Source organism: Thunnus albacares, chromosome 23 (genome assembly GCF_914725855.1).
Source record: "Thunnus albacares chromosome 23, fThuAlb1.1, whole genome shotgun sequence".
Taxonomy (NCBI): domain Eukaryota; kingdom Metazoa; phylum Chordata; class Actinopteri; order Scombriformes; family Scombridae; genus Thunnus; species Thunnus albacares.
Genome location: NC_058128.1, coordinates 12,902,222 through 12,927,849, shown reverse-complemented (window position 1 = coordinate 12,927,849; position 25,628 = coordinate 12,902,222). Strand labels below are relative to the sequence as shown.

Below are 25,628 nucleotides of genomic sequence, written 5' to 3'. Positions count from 1 at the left end.
TTTCGAGGGTGTGTAGAAAATAAAAAGTGTGTTTTTCAAACATTATTTGACTGCTACTGAGCAGCGTATTGAATATTTTTCTTTCTATCTGTCTGCTTGTCAGAACGAGAGTGGAGCTCATGGAAAGTTTTGGTGTTTTTTAAGGTTACAAAGGGTTTCAAGCGTATATCACCTGGAGGAAATCCTTATATTTTATGACTCCTTGTTTTATGAGCCTTCATGTTTGCTCAGATCCCCCACTGTGAGGTTTATTAGAAGGTCAGGACCACAGTAATAAGAAAATTAGGAATTTAACTTTATTCATTTATGGTCCCAAACTAAAAATAACCTTTCCGAGGATATTAAGGAGCTAAAATCTGTGAGTTTTTTTAAACAACAGCCTAAAACTGATGCACTTCCGTTAGTTTTCAGTTTTCTTCTCTGTCTCTGTGCATCCGTTTAGCAATTTAATTTGTGCTCCTATTAATAGTTTTACTAATATAATACTTTTTTTCTATGTGACCTTTACTTTTTTCTTGAATTTGAGCCACATTCTTTATAGTACATTAACAGTGCTATAGTAACACTTAATTATTGTTATTATTCTTACTAGCTGCCAATAACCTCATGCTGTCAAATCAAACCATGCATGTGTGTGTCCAGAATCACACTGAGCTATTTGGTGGGTCGTGCCTGCTGGGCGCAGAGTCACTGGACCTGATGAAAACACACACACACACACACACACACACACACACACACACACACACACACACACACGCACACACACACACGTTCAGCCATCCGTGGTGGAGACACGGTCTCTGTGTCAGGCACAATAGGTTCTGCTCAGACAGGGTTAGGGGTGAGGAGCCGTGTTTGTGTGTGTGTGTGTGTGTGTGTGTGTGTGTGTGTGTAGAGAGAGAGAGAGAATCAGAAACAGAAAAGGGCAGAAATAGAGAAAATAACCCACCTTTTGTGAGCAGTGAATGAGGGGGAACAATAATGAAGAAGAGGGAAAGATGTTGTAGGGAAACTGACTTTAACACTATTCATTGGTCTACTGATTCAATCTAACAATTAAAAAAACCTAAAGAAGAAACAGTTTCTCTAAAACTGTTGTTGACTCACTTTAGGGCTGCAACTAACAGTTATTTTCATTATCCATTAATTATCTGTTGATTATTTCCTTGATTAGTCTATAAAATGTCAGAAAACAGTAAAAAATTGAAGATCACTGTTCTCCCAAAGCCCAATTTGACATCCTCAAATGTTTGTCCTGACTGACAGTCCACAACACAAAGAGATTCACTGTAATAGAAGAATAAAATATTCATTTGTATTATATTATATTCATTTGAGAGGTTGAAACCAGAGAATTTGGGCATTTTCTTTTTTCTTAAAATATGACAAAAAATGAATCAATTAGCAAAGTAGTTGGTGATTAATTGGACTAATCAATACATTGACTAATTGTTGCAGCTCTACCTCACTTCAATACCAAGAAACACATTAAAATGTTTAAAACTCACTTTAACTTCTGCATGTAAAGAAAAGTCATGTTTGAAAGTGACATGAGAGAATAACATTGGAACAAGTTTTCCTTTTAAATTTTTAAAATTTAAGTAGCATCAAGGGAAAAAATGAACATAATTTTTACACATTGTATGACTTCAATCCATAAAGTCTGTATCTGCTTGTGCCAACATTAAAGGCGTCTGTTCATCACACTTTTATTGAGTGAAATAATTAACCCCAAGATGCCATTTTTAATAGCTACATCATACAGAATTTTTTTTTCTATTAGTTTCATGCCTGATTTTCTGCACATTTCTATGCAATTAAGCATCTTTGGAAACCTAGTAATCCTGAATAAAATTTGAAATAAATGTCTAAGTGTTTGTACTTTACTTTGCTGCCCAACATGTTAAGTTTGAGACAGTTATGATATTTCGCTCTCACCTGAGGACCAAAGTGAAGAACAGTGCTAAAAGTAGACACACATTTGTGCTTTTTTTGGATCCAAACAAAGATGAAATGCTTCTCTTTTGCTACGCCTTATTTTATTTCCCAAATCTTAACAGTTACAACAGCCTGTTATTGTCTTTAGACTGGGAATGAACACCTAGTTGTTTTCGTCTCTATGTGACAAGCACTGCCTCATTTGATTTGTGTGAAACGGAGACAGTGAGCCTAGGTGGCTGTGTACGTGTGTGTGTGTGTGTGTGTGTGTGTGTGTGTGTGTAGGTCTTTGAGAGTCGGGGGAGTGTGACGGAGGTCCATCCCTCACCCTGCGTCTCTGTCTCCAGACAGTTGTACACACATAGACGACTACGTTGTCCGCCTTTCGCACAAATCAAATGAAGCTGAGCGTACACACACACACACACACACACACACACACACACACACACACACACACACACACACACACAGCGGCACGCCCCTGTCACCTCTACAAAAGCCCTGTGGTTTGCCTTGTTCAACCAAGCAAGACAAATCCCGCTTAGGACAAACCGGCGTGTCCACGAGGAGAAAGAAAGAGAGAGAAACAGAGAAGGAGAGAAACTGTCTTCCTCTCACTTGCTCTCCTCCTTTTCATCTCTCTCTTCTCCTCTCTTCCGTGTCGCTGGACAGACAACAATGAACACCAGGGATCAAACAGGAGAAAGAAAGAGAGGAGGAAAAGTTAGTCCAAAAAGTGTGTATGTTGCAGAGAGGCAGAGAAACTGTGTGTGTGTGGGTGTGTGTGTTAATACGAGGCTGTTGCAGTAGATCTTTCTCTCTCATACACTCTCTTATAGCCCCAACGGGACCCTCAGCAGAAACACAACCTCTCCAGACCCTCACCTTTGACCTCTGACACACACACATACACAAACACACACACATACACACACACACACACACACACACACACAAGCGTCTCTGTCTTGTAAACAGCTTAAACAAAGCTTCTCTAACTGAAGATAAACACATTCTCCTGATCCACTGTGTGCCAGAACGGGCAAATGGACCTTTTACGAGGGCGGTGTGTATAACAGTGTGTGTGCGTGTGTGCCAGCATGAGTGTGTGTGTACGGCTCAGTCAAAGGTGAAAGGTTTCTTTTAGTGCATTTTATGTAAGGGAAGCATTCTAAAACAACTTGGAGCTCCGACACCAAGTTTGGATCTCCTAATTGTTCGTGTATGGCAACCAGCGAGGTACAAAAACCTCAGAGACCCAAACATGCTCAAGCTATCTATCTCAAGCTATCTATCTCTCCATCCATGAATCTTTTTCTACTCTGAAATCTCATCGTACAATTAAACATGTTTTCGTCCATTGTGTCGCTGCACTGATATGTGTCTCTGCGTGTTTTTAAGTGTAAAATTGTGTGTGTATGTTACTCTATTGGAATGTGCATTGACTGGGTGACCTAGCCAGACTCCAAGGGCGTTAGCAGTTATACCATTTGGACCCTCCCAATAAATAACCTACACACACACGCTCACATAAACACTGCCAGGTCAGGCAATCGGGGGCCACCTTGACTCATACACACATTCCTTACGGTAAAGGGTTAGGAAGAGAGGATACACACACACACACACACTTCCTTCACTAAGTCTCACTCCCAAGATGTTGAAACTTCATATTTATTCTTTGACAAAAAGTGTGTGATGATATTCTGCACGTGTTTTGTCTTCCATACCTGTCTCCCTGCTTCATTATTCTGCAGGTTCATCAGTGTCCGGGAGTGCTCGGGCGAACCACGCGGGTAATTCTTCTCCCTCTCCCTGGCGTCCACAAACTCCCGGGCGAAGCGGTAGCCGTAGTGCACGTTGTCGCCGCAGCCGCCCCACAGCCAGTCGCGCGGCAGGTCACGGGGTCGAGCCGCTCGGCTGCAACCGCAGGTGGAGAGCTCGCCCTCGCGGCACGCCCGGCTGATGGCGTTGACCACGCCGGCCGCACTGATGGCGTAGGTGAAGGCTGTTTCCCTGGAGCCTGGTGGAGAGAGGAAGTACAGAAGGAACCAAAGTGAAGGACGGATTTAAGCATTTTAAATTCTCACACACAGTTACATTTTGTTATTACCTTACCTGTTACCTTCTTTTTAAAAAAAATTTATGGTTGTGTGTGTGCATGTGTGCGTTCAGTGACAGGAAACAGGGGTAGCTGCTCAGGTTAACCCCCCTCACACACACAGCAACCCCCCCCCCCCTCCCTGCTTGACCTAACAATCGACAATAGATGTGATTTTAGGCTTTAACTCTTTACCTGGTAAAACTAAGTAGCTTTAAACACCAGCTCAGTGTCCAACATACATGAACAGGATTTAATAAAGTTAAAATATCTCTTTCTCCAACATAATTTGGTGATACTTTTAGGTTTGGTAATACTTTTTGTCCTAGTTCTGGCCGGTCAAACTTTATTTTAAAGGATTGTTCATTCAGATTTTTAAAAAATGTACCTTTTTAACAACTAACAAATCATCAGTTAATCTGTTGACTGTTGTCTTGATGAATTGATTAGTTGTTTGGTCAGCAAAATGTCAGAAAATGGTGAAAAATGTCCATCACTGTTTCACAAAGCCCAAGATAACGTCCTCGAATGTTTTCTTTTGTCCTGACCAACAGTTTACTGTCATGGAAGACTAAAGAAACCAGAAAATAGTCACATTTAAGAAGCTGGAACCAGAGAATTTGGACATTTTTTTTCTTAAAGAATGACTTTGATCCATTAATCAATTATCAAAATAGTCTAAACATGCTTTTCAAGAAACAGTGTGCCCTGTCTTCTGGATAATCTACCGTCCTCATTGTCAACTGTTTTTTTCTGGACCTACTTTCCAGTGAAAGAAAGGAAAGATATGTTGCTTTTAAACCACTTTCATTGTATTGGCGAGGAGGCAGAATCTCAAATGTATCTCAAAATCTGGACATATTAAACCAAAACTATCTGCATGGGTAGATATCACTAGAGATGAGTAAAAGTAATGAGGGTAACTATATCATATTTATTAACACTGGAGGAGGAGGTGGGCCAATGTCAGTAGATAAACTTCATCTTCAGACTCTGATGCTGACTCACTGCACTGTGCCACCATCTGAAAGTAGCTGCACGGTCACTTATCAGAGGAATATATCCAATATTTTGCCATAGAGGTTTTTAGTCGACCTGTGATCAGCTCATAATACCAGTTTCCTGAACTTATGGAGTTACTCTTACTAGTTGCCTGGATGCATTTCATTCAACAGACAAGTCCGTATTAATGATTTCTATTCACTCTAACACCATCTAACACCATCTAACACCGTGGAATACACAACACAGCTTGCATGTCCTATTCGCTGCATTAATACACAAACCATGTCAACACACAAGGAAGAGGAAAAAGCACAAAGAAAACTGCCTGACAGGTACTGTAGGAGGTTAAGTGCTCTGAAACTCCACAATTTGCATGTGAACAGTAGCAAAGAGCCTTGTGGTACTTCTGGTTGAGGCTGCAAGAGTGTAGAGTTTTAATTTCAGCGTTTGACTTACGATCGGTTTTCTTTGTTTAAAATACCCCACAAGCCTGATTTCATTGTTGTTGAGAAATCAACTCAACATTTCCTCATACAAGACTCAATACTGAGTTTAATGGATTATACTTAACGGTACTTTTGGTTATAGAGCTTTATCCTTTTGTGATCATTTTTGGATGACGATTTGAAGAGAAAACAAATGAGTGATATATCCTTGTATGTGAAAACCTCCTTTAATAAAGCCCCTTAATCCATCATATATGTTTCTTATGGTATATAATGCATTCTCTAATGCATTTCTAATACTATAATAGACCTCTACAAAATAGATCACACTCAGGTTTAGTATAATGTAAATGTAGTGTAATTTCATATGTTAGAATATTAACATTCCTGTTAGTTTATCATATTTATTCCTATTTATCTTCCATTTTTTCAGAAGATTACAGTGTGTCCATTGTTATTAATTGTGATTTTAATGTTATGTTATCATATTTAAAGTCTACTGGTATTTATATCTTCTATAAGAAGGCTATAGAATTCCAATTAATGCAAGTTTGTTTGTTAGTTGATTGTATGTGACGACTTTAACCTCGTTTTTTTAATGTGCTACTACTCCACAGGTAGTTTAGGTGTTTTTCTGTGTTATATGTAGCCTGTAGTATCACTCCATAATATATTATAGGGTCGCTGTAGTCTGGAATCAACACCAGCTAGCCAGACAGGCAGGTATGCATACAAGTCTGAGGCGTGTGAGCTATTCATCCCCGGTTTTAGGAGCAGTCAGGATGGTCGTACATATTATGCAGCAGCAGGATAAAGAGACAGAGACACAGAGAGAGAGGGAGAGAGAGAGAGGGCGAGTGGTTTATGAGACGGCGGAGCGCAGACTTCAAATAGCAGGTCCGGATCTGCCGGCTCGGTGTCAGCTCATCAGCGCATTTCAAAAGAGGAGCCGCAGGACAATGGACCGACTAACACCTCCATATAAACCTGGAGATAGACTGACTGTCAATAGAGAGACAGGCAGAGAGGGACGGAGACAGAGAAAGAGTAGCTTACACCTCGTCTGGCTGCCCGCAGCGGATTTGACACTTACTTGTTGATGAGAAGTTTCCCACATCGCCTGCTGGGAATTAGACGCATATGATACTGATACAGGATCCGAGCCACCGGCGGACATTTATTAAAATAACTAAAATAGCCTACATGACACGTGTTTTGGTCCTAATTTGTATGCGTGTTCATAAGTGCCTCTCTGACTTGTTTCTGTCCTCGTTTTAACTCGACCACCTTCCGCGTCTTTGCGCGTGCGTAAAAGCTGGAAAGACAAGAGGAGTGGATTCATGTTTTGAGCAAATGCTCACTGCAGTTTCCATTAACAATCACATCAGTGACAAAATTAAACATTATATTCAAAATTTAAGTTGTTTTGAACATACAATTGATAATGAAAAATATTCAGTCAAAATTGGGAATAAAAGATTAATTCTATAGATGTTATAAAGCTGAAATATAAATACTGTGAAGTATGTATCCTACAATAAGAAGTCTATAAAGTTTGTATTGAGTAGCTACATCACAAAAACTGCAAGATTACAGCCACATTAGGCCTGAATATAAAAGTGATGCTATCGGATATAATAGAGCAGATAAAGCCTCAGAGTCTATTACAGTAATATTATGATGATAGACCAAAAAGACCAGAACTACAATACCTCAGAGGTGAGTACCACAGCAACACTATAACACACTTCACACTGTCAATCACAAAGTGTACATTACACCACTGAACTACACAGCACTTTTAGTATGATTGTAGCTACTAAAGCCCCTTTTCCACCAAAAGTTCCAGGTAGCTTTGGAACAAGAGGAACTAATCTCAGGAACTACACTTGGAACTAAAAGTCCTTGTTGTGCATCCTGTTTGTGTTTTCACCAGGTAGATCATGCAAACTAGACTAGTTGAAGTGTTACTAATTTTCATTAGTAATCTTTATAGTGACATGGCCTTGGCATTATCACTGTCAGACTGACTGACCTTCTTACAGTAACTTTTTGTTTTCATATCTTATCATGATGTCCGCTATTGTCAGATCTGTCTATTCACCGGATCAGTTGTGTCTCTACCAACTCACCACACTCTAATTCATTCAATTTCAGTACTTCTGCCACTGTTCAACTATTAAACATTCCTGTCAAAACAATTATATACTTTACAGTATTTTATTATTCCTGCCTGTCATTTGACTGACCTCAAATGACCTCTGTTGCCCTGTCAAACCGTCCACACCCTGATCTACATGAGCCATCAAAACACTGGCTGTGTTTACACTGACCCTTTTATTCCACTGATAAACACGTTTTATTGCTGCATTACTGCCACCATGACGGCAGTTTAATAGATAGACTGCTCATCAGGGTGGACCTATGTTCTCTCTCATACGACTTTATGATTAGAACAGCTGATCACACTGTTATCATTGACATTTGCCTCTATTATTATGTCTTTGTGCTTTGATTGGGGTTAACATTAATTTCTGGGCTGATGCATAATTGATTAATTGATTCAGTATTTTTTGCTTTTGCAGTCTTACAGCTGAAGTGTTTGCTATATTGACATACAGATTAGAATTTACCATAGCGCTCAATTTGATTGACATATCTTTCAAGAGAAGAAAAAAAAAACAGCAACAACAATCTTTTCTGATGCCGTTTCTGGTCTCTCAGTTCTCATTGAACAGCAAACTCACCGATCTGCATGACCCGTCCAAACACTGATGTGTTGTCCACGGTGCTGCAGTTCCACCTCCTATGTCTGAACTGGTACTGGCACTCCTTGATGCCAGTCTTGGCTCCGTCTCCGATGTAAATCATGTGGTCCTGGTACAGCTGGCACAGCTTCCTCTGTCCCTGTGGATCGCAGGGCAGTGCAGGAGAGATTATCAGAGATTAGTAGGTTAATGGTTTGATTCTTTATTGGTCCCTGTGGGGAAATTCTCCTGTTGTTTCATCATTTTCTCAGAATCAGAAGCAGGGACAGAACTAGGTGTGCTGGAAACTAGAGGGAGAAACCTTTATATTGTGATGTAACAGGTTAAACTAAGGGGCTTCTCCATAATCAATGAAGGTGATGATGTTGTAGAGTCTCAAGATGACAGGCTATGCTCAGGATTTAAAGTAAGAAAAGATTTGTGAGCTTGAAAAGTTGTCCAGGAGGAAATGTTTATAACGTATTGAATTAAGTATTATATGAATCTAAAACTGCTCTATGCCTGAAATCAGGCATGCTGTCTGAGAACTTTAAGCCCTGTATGCTGTCACACCAAAATGAACTTTTGTATTCTAGCGTTGCTAACATGATTTAGCCAGAGTCTTGTGTGTGATTTATAATCTTTGAAACTATATTTAACTGTAAGTAGAAGTCTAACGCTATCAGTGTTTCCCACAGTCAGGAACTTACTTGAGAGAGACCAGACAGCTGACTGCAGAGAGGCTGAGCCCCAATGATGTACATCTCTGGCCGCTGGATCGGGGTGAGTGCTAGTGACCTGTGAGACAGAAGCCATATAAAGTCTAAATTTAAGCTAATAAAATGAACCTGTTAAGGGAGGACAAAGTTCAAACACACGTTTTATTTGTGAAACTGACCTATAAACTGTAGATAAATAAACTCTCCTGGTGTACATGTCTGCAAGCACTCACCTCATGTTACCTTTTGTCCAACAAAAACAACAAATTGAACACTCTGAATCATGTTTGCCTTAAAAGGAAATGACAGAAGCAACAACTTTTCCAAAACACAGAAAATACCGTGTAACAGATAATCTCACTTATCTGTTAACTCCTTGTGACTAAGATAAGTCATTTAAAGTCTCTCTGAAGAAACAGAAAACAAATTGTGTGAATATCTTTCTTATCCAGAGAGCTACAAAGGAGTTCAGTTCTGTGCTTCCTAGATATAACACAGTCATGAAAATATGGCACTATTTTGGCAGTAAGAGTGCATTTGTATGATTAAGTTTACTGCTGAGGGGCACATTTTGATGCACTGTAATCTTGTGAATGGACACTTTATCCTACAAACTTTAATCCTACTCTAATTCTACATAAACTGACAGGATGGTGACGTCCTCAAACATCCAAACTGACCTGCACACACCCTCCACTACATTATCACAAAGCTAGCTGAATAGCATTAGTTGTTCTGTAAGTCAAGAACAAGTGTGGCTGATTGAAGGTCCTATGGGCAGCAGGCTGCTGTGCGGGCCATTTGGGGCTCAGCAGGGTAAATATTGTGACAGAGCCTTCACATTTGTTCTAGTCGCTGTTAGCGCTCCACCACACGACTGGATCGCGGCATGATGCAAAACTACCCCCCAAAACACACACACAGACACAAGAGGCAACACAGAGTGACATCTATAGCTCACAATTTTCCATTTGTCGTCTTATTAGTAGTCTAAAGGCAAAAAAGATGTGGGGTTATGGTGAGAATGTGAACATAAGTCGTGCGTAAAATCTCATATGCGCGCATTTTAAAGCCGGTGCAAATTCACAATGAAACTCGACTATAGGGCAAAATCTTATATGATAAGAAGTTTGTGTAAGCTTTTAACTAACTCAAAAAAGTCCTCTGAGAATCTGATTTATCTGTGCTGCTAATGATCACCAAATGGAGGCCAGAGTTCATCCACGTTTTATTCGAAATCACAACGCTGAGCCTATCTTTTAAAACAATCAATGCAATGCCAGTGATCAGTTACTCACCACCATGAATTGGCATCCACCACCAGCAGTTGGGAGCTGCAGGCGAGGAAGGCGGCTGCCAGCAGCAGATGTCGGACGGCACCGGTTCGCCTTCTCCGGATAGGCCTGTTGTCCATGGTCCGCCGCGTCACCGCCACACAGCCGGTCCTGGGGAAAGTGCTCTGCTGTTGAGACATGGGCAGAAAGTAAGGAGGCGTCCTGCTCGGTCCTGCTGGATCTTTGGGTCAGGACGCAAACCCCGCAGTGGGTCCGAATCCGATTCACGTATGTCTTCTGTTTTCCACACTTGTTATTAATCTATATTATCAGTCCGCAGTCTTTCCTCTCCTCCCAAACCAGTTTCTGGTGTTTACAAAACTGCCATAAAAGCCTTAAAAAGTCAACCATAGAAGGGCAACTCTGTAATCCTCAGAAAGTTTCACTAAGGATGAGAAAATACAAGCAGAGCCCTGGTCGGTATTAGTGTATCTGAAATTAGAGCAGCATGTTTCCAAAAGGTCAAAGCCTGCTTGTAAAATATATGAATCCAGTTAAAGTCCAATCCCAGGTCGTGCGTAAAATGGTTTGGTATCAGCTGGCTTTTACGCACTTAGACATGAAGGGAGAAGCGAAACAGGAGCGACTTCTCTGTCGCTAAAAAAAGAAACAAATAAAACAAAGCAACAATGTGAAACGTGCGATCCGTTGTTGTCTCGGGGAAAGATTAACAAGGAGATTAAAACGCTAATTGAGCAGCAAAGCGACTGTTCCTTTCCCTTCCTGTCCCCTCGCGGCCACTCCACATCTCCCTCTCCCTTTCTCTACTACACTCCTCCTCTTCTCACCCCCACTTCACCTCAGAAACCCTCTGCCCTCTCTCCCTCCCTGTTTTACGGCCATACATTGCGCGCGCCCGTGTTTGTGCGCGTGCGCAGAGTAGAACACCACATGGGCTTTGGACACAGTCAACGCTGAGCCAAGACCGGGAGCACCTGTGATGCTGGTGACCTTGCGTCCAAAGGGTTTGGAAATGGACAAAGTCAGTTATGATCATGGAAAAATATTCAGGACGTATGACACTGTTCTTGGTTTTGGGGATCGATTCCCTTGATGACTTCCTATAAGTGTTTTTCTGAAGAGGCATCTCTTTTATCTCTAGTCAGTGATCAATAAATTGTCCACACAGAGACCCTATAAGATGAGGCATTGTACTAACATTTAAAACCTGAATCATAATTATGTGAATCCATATAAAGTTACAGTCTGGTAATAATTTTATCGTCAAACAACTTGGAATTAATGTGTTCAGGTTAAAGGGAGTAACACGTGGACAGGACAGAGTGGTAAAGAATAAAATAAAACGCACTAGAAGAATTAGTCTGGACTATGTGTATCCCCAAAACAGAGAGACGGGAGAATTACAAGCACGAGCTGGGGTGGGGGTTGAGCGTTTTTGGAAAACCTCAATCAAAGTTCACGTGCGTCAAATTCCTTCTATTAGCTGAAGTGAATAATTTGTTTGAATAAAAGGTGAGCGCTTCAAAAACACATAATCCCCTCTCCTTTGGTCTGCGAAAATAAAGGGCAACCCCCCCAACACCCCCCTCCCACACACACACACATTTACGCACGGACACATAGACGGTCAGGAGTCCTGAAAAGTCATGAAAGTAAAGAAAAGGCGTGTTGAAGCGAGCTCTACCCCAATTCATAACCCGGTCAAAGACAAACTGAAGCCGGGTCGGTGGGCGGTGAACCTGCAGAGGAACAGACTCTTTGATCTGACTCAGTGCTTCTCAAAAGAGTGCGTCCACAACCAAAGGTGCGCAAAGGGAAGATTAGACCAGGGCCCCCCAGTCTCCTAGTCTTTAAAACATTCATTAAAAAAAGCTTCCTAGACGGTAATTAGTTTTAGTTTAGCCTTTTTTACACCAATAACAGAATAAAGTCATAGGATAAAGTACCAAAGGGCCCCAAACTCACATAGCAATGACTGTAGGAACATTATGACAATATTACGACAATAACGCATTTTGATTTTCATTCATCCATATTTTGCCTGCGTAAAAACACAGTCAAGGTTGTTGTAGGTTTTAAGATCGATTTGCTTAAAATTTGAATGAGCAGCTGAGAGGAAATTAAGGGTTTAACGTCACTCTAAAAAGCTAATTTGAGTGTATAATATATGATATTTTTAAAAATTTCTAATCAATATTCTCATATGAGGTGATGTGTTGTGATTCATCTTCATCCTTCACTTCACTATAGGATTTCTAACAAGAGGTGTTTCTCAGCAGCACAGAGTCGGATGTCACTCGTCTCTGCATGATAATAGACCCGCAGCAATGTTAAGCAGAGGTCGCACACCTTTCATCTCCCGGGGGCCCTAAACTTCCCCACACCACACCGCACACACGCACACGCACACACACACACACACACACACACACACACACACACACACACACACACACACACACACGGAGCTCTGTGAAGTGATCTAACTGGCTGCCTTCAATATACATCTGATTGATATTCTGCAGTGTGTGTGTGTGTGTGTGTGGGCTAGTTTTGGGTCAAATTCAGGTTGAATAAGCAATGAAACAATGAGAAACATTTTGGGAAACGTAATTAGGCAACAATATGTTGCAACACAAAAAACAAAAGTGGTTCAGTCAGCAAGGAACCCTGAGACTGCATTAAATCATCTCTTTTTCCACAGCTCTCTCCATATAAAGAAAGTGATGCACCTTGTGTGGTTTGTGTCAGCCTGATGTGATCAGGAAGTTACTATGACAACAGCGCCTTCATCTGGTGAAACATTAACATTGACTTCTCTCAACATGAACTCATCCAGAATCTACTTTGGGCATATTTTGATTTTTTAGAAAAAGTACTTTCTTATGACTTATTATACAGTATTTCTGCTGCTGCTTTACACAGAACAAACATGGTTATCAGGCAGGTTTGTAGTGGTTAATTGATCAATTTAAACAGAAAATTTAAAATGGGACTGAATATTGTCAGTCTGTTTCTGCATATTGTTAACCTGAGGTGGAGGCTGCTGTGCAGATTGTAAAGCCCTTTTAAGGTACTTTTTTAATTGACTTAAGTTGACCAAAATGAGGAACTTCTACCAGACCATTTGGACCCAGCAGACATCAATTTTGTGCCCCAAAAAAATGCAAATCCTAAATCCTAAATCCTAAACAGGGTTTTCTTGCTGCAATCATTCCTCCTGCTCATACTGACCATCAAGACATCCCTTCATAATGCACTTACAATATAAGTGATGGGGGACAAAATCCACAATCCTTGTTTTGAGAAAAAGTATTTAAAAGTTTATCTGAAGGTAATATGAGGCTTCAGCCATCTGAGTTGGTCAGAGTGGATATACTGTATCTTCCACAGTTACAGCAGTTACAGTCTTTTTAGTAAAAAATGTCTCTCTTTGTGTCTCGATGGACAGTGTTTTTAAGGATTGTAACAAAAAGAAGGTATTTGGCACTTTGAATGATATGAACTTGATTTGACTCATTTGGACGGCTGAAGCTTCATATTAGCTTCAAATAAACTTTTAAATACATTTTTGCACAGACGGAGGACTGTGGATTTTGCCCCCCATCACTTACATTGAAAGTGCATTATGGGATCTCTTGATGGTCAGTATTAACAGGAGGAATGAAAAGAAAAAAAAACTGTGAACCTATCCTTTAGACCCTGTTCCTTCATGTATCTTCATGATATATTCAAGGAGAAACCTGCTTAATAAAACTACAAGGATGAATCTTGCAGGTAAAACTTCTGTCAGGAGTGGGATTTGAACCCACGCCTCCATGTGGAGACCAGAAGTCCCTTTGCTCAGGAAGGATTCAAGCCTTGAGTCTGGCGCCTTAGACCGCTCGGCCATCCTGACAACTGACATTGATATGTCATCAAAGTTGATTCGTACTTTTGACAGATCATTGCCCATCAAATCAGCATTGTTTGCATTACAGTGAAGACAACATTTACACAGAAGAAGGACTATGAAATGTGTCCCCCATTACTTATTCTGAAAGTGCATTATGGAATCTCTTAATAGCTAGTATGAGCAGGAGGAATGATTATGGCAAAACAAACAAACAAACAAAACAGAAAACCCAACAAAAAACAAAAAAACATGTGTCAATGTTCATTTGGGCACCTGACTATTGTTTTAGGTTAGACTTGAATGTGTCCTTTACGAAACCAGAACCCATATAACAGCTTTGCAAACTGACATTGGATCTTAACAAAACATAATAAGGATCCCATACAGCTAGCAAACATTGTGGCTCAGCATGCAGAATGTCCTTGTACCACACTTCAAGTATGTTCAGCCTGTCTCTGTATGTTATTGTAACAGCTGAAATATTCGGCATAATGAAAGGCCGGGACACAGCAGTGACTCGGCATAATGACAGAGCAATCAGCTGCGGCCCTGTTGTTAAAATGCACAATCTGTAAATGACATTACATCACCCCCTACTGTTGCCTTACTGTACAGTCTGCGCTTTATAGATGTTGCTAGAAACAGCAGAAATTCAGCTCTGTCTCTTCTTTTCATGTGTGTGGCCCCTAATGTTTACAAAAGGGTAAAGGTTAGAGAGAGGACTCATTAAAATTCTTGCTGATGTTTTTCCATTACAAGAGAAAAAGGATGTGAATTTTGGTTGAGACATCTGTGCTAAATTGAAATAAATAGGTTTCTCCTACTGGGATTTTGGCTAATTAAAACATACTGATTGTCTCCTCATGTGGGAACTAAAGAGAAACAGGCCAGCAACTTATTCTGGGACATGACCCAGAGCTGCAGAAATACTGGTCTGGAGCAGCCAAACTGCTCGGCAGGATTTACTGGCGACTTGTGATGTACCGATTGAAACACAAGGAGGAGCAGTTCAGCCATAGTACAGACTGCAGCCAAAGAAAGCGGGTAAAATGAGACAGGGAGGGGTGAGGGCATGGAGAAAAACTTGGACCAAGTGAGCTAAAGAAAGAAAGAAAGAGGTAGGAGGGTAAAACAGAGAGAGTGAAAGAGAGAGGGAGTGTCCAAGTAATGGATACAGAGAGAGAGAGAGAGACAGACAGAGAGAGGGATAGAGAGCGAGAGAGGACTAGTCCCTAGAGGATATGAGCAATAGCCATGCAACAGGGAGCAATGCCTGAGAAACTCGGCAGCTCCTCTCTGGATTAACAGCAGCCTCGCTTTTTATTGCCTACAGTGCCAGACTACAGCGGGCGAACCAGCCAGCTTTCTCCTGCAGGGAAACCAGCTGCGGCCGGCTGATCTAGTCGGCTCTGATCCCCTGGAAGGTGCTGGTGCCAAAATGCTAAATATCAATTTTTAGAAATGACTGTCACTTGAAAATTGATCATCCCCTAGCTGAAAAAAAAAACAAAAAAATCCTCAGAATGTCGGAGGAGGCAGAGGAGGAATATAAAAGAGAGGGGGTTAGACTAGATGCATGGAGGGAAATGCAGTCTCTGTCGCAACTTTACAGACCAAAGCTGTTTTTAGGGCATTCAAATCCTAAAATGTCCAAGCCCTCAAATGACTAACAAGGCATAAATATCATGTTGTAAACAAGGCCATGATTGCAGCATGAGCCACAGAGTTTTACTCTAACTCATGACAAGCAACTGGCAACCTGAACATCTTCCTTGTGCTTGAGACACAACCATTTCCTCCCTTTTTTCTCTGAGCTGCCTCCATCTGAGGGTCAAAGGTCAGGTTCACTTATAGACCCCTGCAGTGATTTGGGGTCTTTCTCGAGGATATTTCAGCACACAGCGTTCAATACTGTACTTATAGAATTCCATGTATGTAATTAAAGGGGACGTAACATGTTTCTTGCGATTTCCTGTTATTTTGATACTGCTGTGATGTTGGTTTGTTAATTTTGTTGAGGTGAACGTACGTAAAGATACTTCCTTCAAGTCAAAAGCCAGGGCTTCAGCTGAATGCTTTGTTTGCAATGTCACCTCTACTTCCTCCTCCTGATGATGTCACATCGTTAGTGCATGCCCACAAAAGGCCGTCTGTTATGTGGTATTTTGTTGCTAAGGTTGTTCACAGGCTGTTGGCGTTGTCCACTTGGATTCGAGTTCGAACATGTACAGATGTTTTTCAGAAGTTTATATTTCGAGTGATGAACTTTTGTTTGTTGACGTAGCCTCTGGAGCTGATAGAAGTCTGCCGAGGGGCAGCTTCAAGAAACTAACCAATCAGAACAGAGTGGGCTCATCAGGAAGGGGGCCCACTCTTAAAGAGACAGGAGCTAAAACGGCCTGTTTCAGACAGAGGCTGCGTAGAGGGTCAGTTAAGATAAATAAGGTTTTTTGAACTGTAAATCACGCAAAGATATAACAATAAAGCTCCATAATAAAAATATAGACCTGAGAATGTGCATGATATGTCCCCTTTAACACTTGTTTCTATCTGTCAAACACCATCTGTAAAAAAAACATTCAAACTCATTGTTTGTTTTACCTTTCTCATATTACATTATCCAGTAACAGTGACTAACACATTTTCAGCTGTTATCTTACCCCAATACTTAATGTGTGCGGTGTTTTTCTTTTTTGAAAAAACATGATGAAAAACAGGACGCAACCAACATGGGAAGATCAACTAACTAACCAACAGAGAACTCTCAGCTTTATAGTTTCTGTCTCAACCAAACTCCACTCTGTTTTGCTCCTTCAATAACTTTGCTCACAGTGAAATTGCACATCTTTATACTCCTACTCTACCTTTAAAATTTCAACAATATAGTATGTTATCCTATGTTTATATTTTATTATAGTTATAGTATATTCTAGTATATTCTTTATGTATTTGTTTTTGTATATATATTGTATAAATTTCTCTCTTCTAGTGTTGATATGTATATTTACTGCATATTTAATGTCCTGTGCAATGCCTGAATAAGCTATCTATCTATCTATCTATCTATCTATCTATCTATCTATCTATCTATCTATCTATCTATCTATCTATCTATCTATCTATCTATCTATTCCACCTGCCATAGATACGTGTCTCTCTTTCTTTCTCTTAGACTTTCTTTGTCTCTCTTTCTCCATTTCTGTTCCTCTTCCAAAAACACACGTATGTACACACATACACAGATGCACACACACACACACACACACACACACACACACACACACACACACACACACACACACACACACACCCCTGGGGGAAATGTAGTGGGACTTGGAAGCAGCTGAGAGGGGCTTCGGAGAGGCCTTGGGCTTCATATCTGCCTCTTTGTGTTTTTCTTTCTACATGCGTGGTTGCATGTACGATTCTCCTTTATTCACTGCTTCTTTCCTCCATCATCCTCCCTTCCTTCCACACTCACACCCCCCCCCCCCACCCCCACCCCACCCCTTCTCATTTTTGTGTCTTCTTCACAAACACGCATGCTCTCCCCTCCCCTCCTTCAACCCTTCCATCTCTCTTTCCCCAACTGTGTCCATCTCCTCCCTCCTTCCCTCCATCCATCCTTCTGTCAGCTGGCAGAAGATGAGTCATGCCTCTAGCTGGGAGGCTAAAACTCACTCTCTCTCTCTCTCTCCCTCTCTCTCCCTCTCTCTCTAAATATATCTTCTCTATACTTCTCCACCTCAGTCTTTCTACATCTCTTTCTCTCAGTCTCTCTCACACTTCTCTCACTCTGCATTGCCATCTGTTTCTCCACATCTCTCTGCTTTGTTCTAGCACTTCACTACGAAGCACTTTTTTCTCCCTTCCTCTCAGTTTCTCTCACGCCTTTCTGTTTCTTGCTGTCAATCTGAAAGTCAGATTGCCATTCCTGTTTCCATCCATCCATCCCTCTATCTATTCCTTCTTCTCTCCCTCCCTCTCTTTCTCTCACACCAACTGTGCAACCGGGTGAAGGGTGAAAAGCTGTTTTCACCCTTCCTTATCTCTTGACTGTGTTGATGTGAACACGTTCTCACTCCTCCTTGTTCTCCCCATGATACAACTTGTAATACATCTACTTGTTCATACAGTCCACAGTATCTCTAGTGTCATTTTACACCATTTGGCCACATTAATTGTTGTATTTTTAACTGTACTTGGTAGATATATGCATATACAGATACTGTATGTTAGTTATCCAGCTCTTGCCTTTACATAGTGTCTATCGTTTGTTCATTTCTGTATGTCTTTATTTAGTAAATCTTACTGTAAACTTCTCTAGGTTGTGTATAAGTAATTTGAGAGCTACTAACTCATATTCCTTGTATAAAATGTATTATTGCTGTGTACTGGAGACAACACGTTTCCACTTCAGGTGATTTAATTCAAAGGTAACTACATTTTTGGTAAAAAAACAAACAAAAACAGCCATTGTTAGACCAGTGTTATAAACTGAAACTACATGCAAATTGCTTGCATCTGTGATTTACAAATTGTGATAGGTAATGCAACACATTATTGCATAAAACATTTAAAATACAGTGTAAAAGCAAAACTACACACAACCACTCTTTCAAATACATGGTAAAAAAAATGGTAAATGTTATTTTACAGACCTGCATTTAGTCTGTTTTTTTAGCAGTGAAGTGAATTCGAGCTAAGCTTCAGAGCTAAGCTAATGCCATTTACAGCCACTAAAAAGTTAGCTTTATATTTGGCTCTACATTAAATATAGCAAAATTGATATATTACTAAACTGAAGTTTAAGTTCATGGTGATGGTTTCTTGGCTGAATGTCACTAGCTAAGCTATCAATTGTGCCCAACTTAAAGTCACATGATACAATATCTCATTTTGTTTGGCTGCTGCATGAACCCTGAGTTTTTAACCTTTTAGTAAATTGCAGCAGGTTATGCACAGTGCAACACTGGCTTTAGCTTCCTGAAATATTGAAGAAGAAGTATAGTGGGAGTCTAAACTACTAAATCAGCCCAGACCTCAGTGCAAATGAGATAGCTACAGTATGGCTGGCCTCGTTTGGCACTGGACTGGAACCCTGGAAGAGGCTGAATCCCTGATCAGGAAGCCCAGGGATAAGTCACCAAGGCTGGGCCAGATCCCCTGATTTCCCCCCTGGTGCCCTGGAGCTCCGATGGTCAAACTACACTGGTCTCCTGATCCCTTCCCTGGAGAAATTACAGTAATACACACAAACACATGCTCAAACATGCACAAACAGATTTACAAGCATAAAGAGAGGCATGTGCATTCTCACAGACACAAACCCACACACATTTTTGCTCCCTGCCTGACTCTTTACATACACACACACACACACATTGTAAAACTGCAATCATATTATATTAGAAAAGAGATACGAGTAAAAAATCTGCAACTACAAACTTAAACTAAGAGAGAGACACACACACACCTACAATGTAGATCAGAGCAACTTTCACACGTTCATCAGGGGATGAAGTGGTGCAAGTCTCGGCTGGTCTGGCCTGATTTACTGCTCGTCTCTGAATTGATTCATCCGGCCTATAAATCCCCAGGAAGCCTTGTACTGTGTCAGGTCAGAAAACACACACACACAGACACACTGGTGCACACAAAGGTGTAAAAGCATGAAGATTCTTCCTCACAATATATCCTAACTTTGGTGGTTTTGTTAAATTCAGTTAATTGCTTGTGTGTGCATGTTGACTTTTAATCTTTACCAGTGTCTTCATGTTCCTTAATCCATCTTTTTTTCATCCCATCCTCCCTTCTTTCCTTCCTTTGCTCTCTCTCTTTCTCTCTCTCTGTCTCTCTGTCATAAATGCAGAGTTGTGATGTTTAATTCAGACACAAATAATGTATTTTCTCAAGGATGAATTATTCACAGGTTGGTTATCAGCACAAAGTTCTCCTTCTTCTCTTCTTCTCTCTATATCTGTCCATTTCTTTTGCCAAATCCCACACATACAAATACTATAGAGTTACCGCTATAGATGCCAGTCAAATTTATTTATTTGTTATCCGTTCATCTTCTCAAAGTTGATCTCTTGCTGGCCCTGAGAAGCAGTGAAAATACCTGAAAACTCAAAGGATGAAATTTCCCACAACCAATGTGACATTAATACCTAAAATTGGACTTAAATGTCTTCGCTTATTTAAAAAATCTTTGATGTGGGAGTGCAGCACATTCAGTCACTGATGAGTCATGAGTCATGAGTTTGTCTTGATGCAGTTTGTCTTGATGCAGTTTGCATTTCACTCAATATTACAGATGTTTCACTTATAGTGTCCGAGAAATGCCATTGCCTTGTAAATATTTTTTATTCACACTTGTCTCTGTCTTGAGCACTGGTCTTGCAGTTTGATTTTCACCAAAGTCCAGTTATGTTTTTAGTCTTCTACCTGTGTGAAGTAAACAAAATAGAAGAAGTTCAAGGCAGTTCCCAAAAAGAACTCAACACTCTCCAAAAGACTATATCTGTTTGATATTGGCAGGAGATCTGACACTGAAAGGAGAGGACTTGAAACAGTTATCACCATTTAAGGATCTGATTGGCAGTAACAATGGGGAAAAGCTATTGGATCAGAGTCAAGATGCCAAAGATCGTCACAGATAATCCTCCGACACAAATCATGAGAAAAGTATAAGGCTGAGGAAGGTTGGGAAGAAGACAGTGTCTTATTTTGATGAATAAAAGTGTGACATGGACATCTTAAACTGCTCTCACATACAGCACAGGCAGAAGTAAATGATTCGTATTTATGAATTAGGGCCCATATTAGTTCACCGCTGATACAGCTGGGTGACAAATTAAAGGAAAAACCTGAACAAATGATTGGAGAAACATAACGAATGCAGATGCTTCCACACAGGCGCACTGCATGGTACAATTAAGCAATTAACATCCAATCATGCTCTGTGGCTTGTATAAAAATGCTGAGCAGGCTCAGTTGATTCTGATTTTGTATCAAGATGACAAGAGGAAAAGATCTAAGTGACTTTGAAAGAGGGTTCATTTTTGGGGCACGGATGGCAGGAGCTTTAGTCACTGAGACTGCTCAACTTGCTCGTGTTTCAATAGGAACAGTGACTAAAGTGACTGCATTTAGATCTATGGGAAAGACATTAGTAAATAGGGACAGAAATTGTGGTCGACAGCTCACATTTGATGACCGTGATTCTCATGCATTAGTGTGATATGTAAGGAAAAACAGAAGAGCGACAAGGTGACTGAGAATATCAACGTAGGACGTGATCAGACTGTGTCAGCAAGAACAGTCCGTCGACAATTACATAGAGATAGATATTATAGCAGGGTTGCAGTGCATAAACCCCTCATTACAAAGATGAATGCACACTTGAGAATTCAGTGGTGCAAAAACCATAGGCACTGGTCTACGGAGATGTGGAAAAAGTGATCAGTCAGTCAGATGAATCATCTTTCACCGTATTCTCGACAAGTGGGTCAGTGCATGTGAGGCGTACACCCAGAGAACAGTACAGGCCTGAATGCTTGACCCCTACAGTGAGGGGATCTGGTGGCTCTGTTATGCTTTGGGGGGCATTTTGCTGGCATGGTTTGGGTCCACTTGTCCCCTTAGAGGGAAGGGTCACTGCAAATCAATACAGAGTTGTTCTGAATGATCACCTTTATCCTATGATGAACCATTTCTATCCTGATGGGAGTGGTCTCTTCCATGATGACAATGCCCCAATTCACAGGGCATGAGGCGTCACTGAATAGTTTGATGAGTATGAAAATTATGTGAATCATATGCTGTGGCCTTCGCAGTCACCAGATCTCAACCGAATTAAACACCTATGGGAGATTTTGGACCGACGTGTTAGACAACACTCTCCACCACCATCATCAAAACACCAAATGAGGGAATGTCTTTTGGAAGAATGGTGTTCATCACTCCAGAAGAGTTCAGAGACATGTAGAATCAATGCTGAGGCTCACTGAAGCTGTCAGGCGACACATGGTGGCCCAACACCTTACTAAGACACTTTATGTGGGTTTTTCCTTTAATTTAGGACCACAAATAGATGGTTTCCTTTTTCTGTCACACATATAAACAAAATGGATTTCCTTGAGTGAAGCTTGAGGGTATAAGATAGCTAACACTCAAATACCAGATTGAAAACTTAATGATTAGTAGTGGTCTTGGGATTTAAAACTATGTTTGGTCTTTAACCTGATTTAAACTCTGCTCATGACACATGTATTTCAACATCAAAAACCTCCCTGGTGCAATTTCTAAGATTGAAAATTAGCTGTTTTCCACCTTCATGGCTCCCTGCACAAACACAGACAAACCGAGAGATAGAGTAAAACCCAGCCGGATAAACACACACACACACACACACACACACACACACACACACACACACACACACACACACACACACACACACACACACACAAAACACCTACTCACACACAACAATATGCAGCCTATTCATGCCAACAGATGACAGAGTGCATTGAGAAAATGCCAAAATGCTGACTACTGAGGGAGAGAGAGCACGCGGCTGAAAAATCTCCTATGTCAGACTGCAGAGCTGGCAGAAAAGAAAAGCATTGTTGAGGGCACACACACACACACACACACACACACACACCTAGGCAGCCTGTGTGGTGCAAAAACTGGAGCAAGGCGGCAGGGCATAACACACGCACATATGTACGCACACACACAGCCTGTGAGGCATTGTGGCGAGACGGAAGCATGACGAGCTTTCAGAGAGAGGGAAGAGAAAGTGAAAGAAAAGGAAGAAAGAGAAAGGAGAACGAAACAGAGGTAGAGATAGATGAAGAAGGATAAAAGAAAGAGAGGGAAGGAGGCTCCTGGCAATGACTTCTTGTCATCTCTCTTTGTATGTATTCCCATCATCCATTTTCTTTATTTCACTAATACTTCACCATTCATTGTCAATGTCATCTGAGACCTCAACTTCTCTTCAGCTGGTTAAAATTTCTTAATGAATAAAGGGAGAATGTGGGATAGAAGAGAGTGAGAAATGAGATTTGAGGAGGTGACGGATGGAGACTCAAGGCCAACAAAGACTTTAAATTCTGCAAGCAGCTAGATGAGAAAGAGCTTCATCAGCGTGAGGTGAACTTCTGAAAGCCGAAGAACTGGATTATAAAGTTATTGTCACAACACTATTTTACCGTTTGCTTACCTTGTCTGTTATGATTATTTTTTCATTGTATGTGATGTCGACGGTCCCGATTCCAGTTGTAAGTGTTAAACATGTTTAAAACAATCTTAATAAGAACAAAGGGCAGGTGATTCGAATCATTAGACACAACACACTGTATGATTTTATCTGCCGACTGCCAACACCAAATGTACAAGAGCGAAATGCATTTGTTCAGTTCAGACATGATGGCTAATACATATTTAAAATCGTCTGCATAATGGTTGTGTGTTTTGCTGTTAACACTCTGGTAGGATTAAATAAAATCTGATGGTGTATCACAGCTATTATGACAGCTTCTATTTCTATGTCCTGCTCTCTGCTCCCTTAAAACTAAGAACTGTCAAAACGATTAAAAAGTTAATCAAAGTTGAACTCACAAACTTACATTTAAATGTTCTGATTTTGAAAGAAATTTGCTTTGTTTTTAATGCTGGTGTGACCAGAATCTATGACAGAGAACAGGAGGCATGAGCGGGCTGAAAATAATGAAAAAACAGGGAGAGAGAGAGCGGAGCAGACACAGGCTGCATTCAGAACCGCCTACTACATATTACCAATGAACGCAGTATGCAGTCTGTACTACAGACTGCATACTGCTTTTCATAGTAGTATGCGATGTGAAATTGTTGAACGTTCAATTTCATTTGCAGTATGCCAGGCCAGGCTTAGCCGGTTTCTGGGTTTGGAAAGCAGAAGTAAACAATAGTACGGCTAATGGCAACAGTTGAGATGACTAACTAGTCTCACCCGGCCAGCAGCTCCTCACATCTTCAAAAACATCGGAGCAAATTTCCAAACAGGCGTTATTTGGATAAACTGACGACATATTGGGAATCTAAATGGACACTTTCTCATCTGAAAAAATATTAAAACTTAATAAAGTGACATATTAACAGTCCTAGAGCGACTTTAGCCTGACTCTAAATCTACGTTGTGTTGCTGTCTGCCATTTAAAAAATGACTAGTTGTTGTGACTGTTCCAGTTGCATTGTGGGACATGGTTGGCAAGGTAGACTAGTTGAATAAATACTGGAGATTTCTTCTGAATCAGTACGACATCTGGGTATTTTTGGCATACTACAGATTTTGCTTTTGTTTGCATACTACATGCTACATTTTGGCCAAATCAGTATGTACTGTTAGTATAGTCGACTGTGTTTCAGCACTGCACAGGTGAAGCACCGGTGAAGGAAGGAAACACCTGAAGGAACATAAAAGATTCATCACTTGCACTGTACAGTAAACACACACACACACACACAAAGGCTCTAACGTAGGGCATTGTTACTGTCTGCTTTCTCTTTCATATGAGTGGTGTGTGCGTGGACACATACATTTCCATGTGTGTGTGCTTGAGTGTATGACATAGAGAGAATCTACAGAGTGATGGTAATATCCATTCAGGAAGGTGTCAGCTTTGGGGTGTGTGTGTGTGTATGTGTGTGAGGGGGGGGGGTGGGGGGGGGGGCACGTGTTGACACACGCCTACGTAACCTTGGCAACCAGCAATCGCCGCAGGTGCAGATGAAGCACGTTGTCGAGGCGAGCAATTATCCAGTTAGAGCCCTCCCCTGAATCATCAAATACAGAAACATAAAGTCACACAAACACATGCACAAGCTTTTTACAATAAGAGACACATACATCAGCCACATGACGGGTCACATGATGGGTAAAATCTTTGGAGGCACTTTGGGGACGTGACACACACACACACACACACACACATACATACACACACAAACGCCAAATATCACTCCAGGCATCATGTTCTCTCAATCTAGCTCTTCTTTTTTCCGTGTAGCCCATTTTTCTAATCTCCATTTTCATATTCAGGAAACAGCATGTGGCTGCCCCTTCTTTCTTTCTCTCCACTTCCACTGATACATCCTCTAAAAATACTCTTCCTCCCTTTTTTCTCTGACCTGTTCCTTATTTCGCCCCTCTCGCTTTTCCTCTCCTCTGCTCTCCTCTCCTTTCCTTCATCCATCCATCCCTCTCTTTCTCCTCTCTCGCTCAGTATGAGTGCTAGCTAAGGCCCAGCGGGTTTTCTAAGAGAGGTATGACACACCACAGCAGCGCACACACACACACACACACACACACACACACACACACAGATGTGATATGAGGCAGACAGAGGGAGACAGAAAAACAGAAAAATGCATGCTGAGCAAGTGCACTTGCACACACACAGGCAGGTCATGCAGAGAGAGACTC

General features: G+C 41.0%; 1 protein-coding gene and 1 non-coding gene across 4 annotated transcripts in view; both read right to left on the bottom strand.

Moving 5' to 3' along the window:
• wnt5b (wingless-type MMTV integration site family, member 5b) overlaps positions 1 to 25,628 on the bottom strand; it is an 86,681-nt gene that overhangs the window by 4,926 nt on the left and 56,127 nt on the right. For 2 of the 3 annotated variants that reach the window (XM_044342993.1, XM_044342995.1), the window contains 4 exons: positions 10,261 to 10,424; positions 8,954 to 9,041; positions 8,244 to 8,403; positions 3,675 to 3,967 (listed from right to left, as the gene is read on the bottom strand). In XM_044342993.1, the coding sequence (XP_044198928.1) occupies positions 3,675 to 3,967; positions 8,244 to 8,403; positions 8,954 to 9,041; positions 10,261 to 10,424 (705 nt within the window). Of the gene's footprint in view, positions 1 to 3,674; positions 3,968 to 8,243; positions 8,404 to 8,953; positions 9,042 to 10,260; positions 10,437 to 25,628 lie in introns of those variants that run through there. The other variant, XM_044342994.1, reaches the window with a different exon arrangement.
• Positions 14,045 to 14,155, bottom strand: trnal-caa. Its single transcript has 2 exons — positions 14,118 to 14,155; positions 14,045 to 14,090 (listed from the first exon to the last, which is right to left on the bottom strand). It is a non-coding gene; the product is annotated as a tRNA-Leu (tRNA).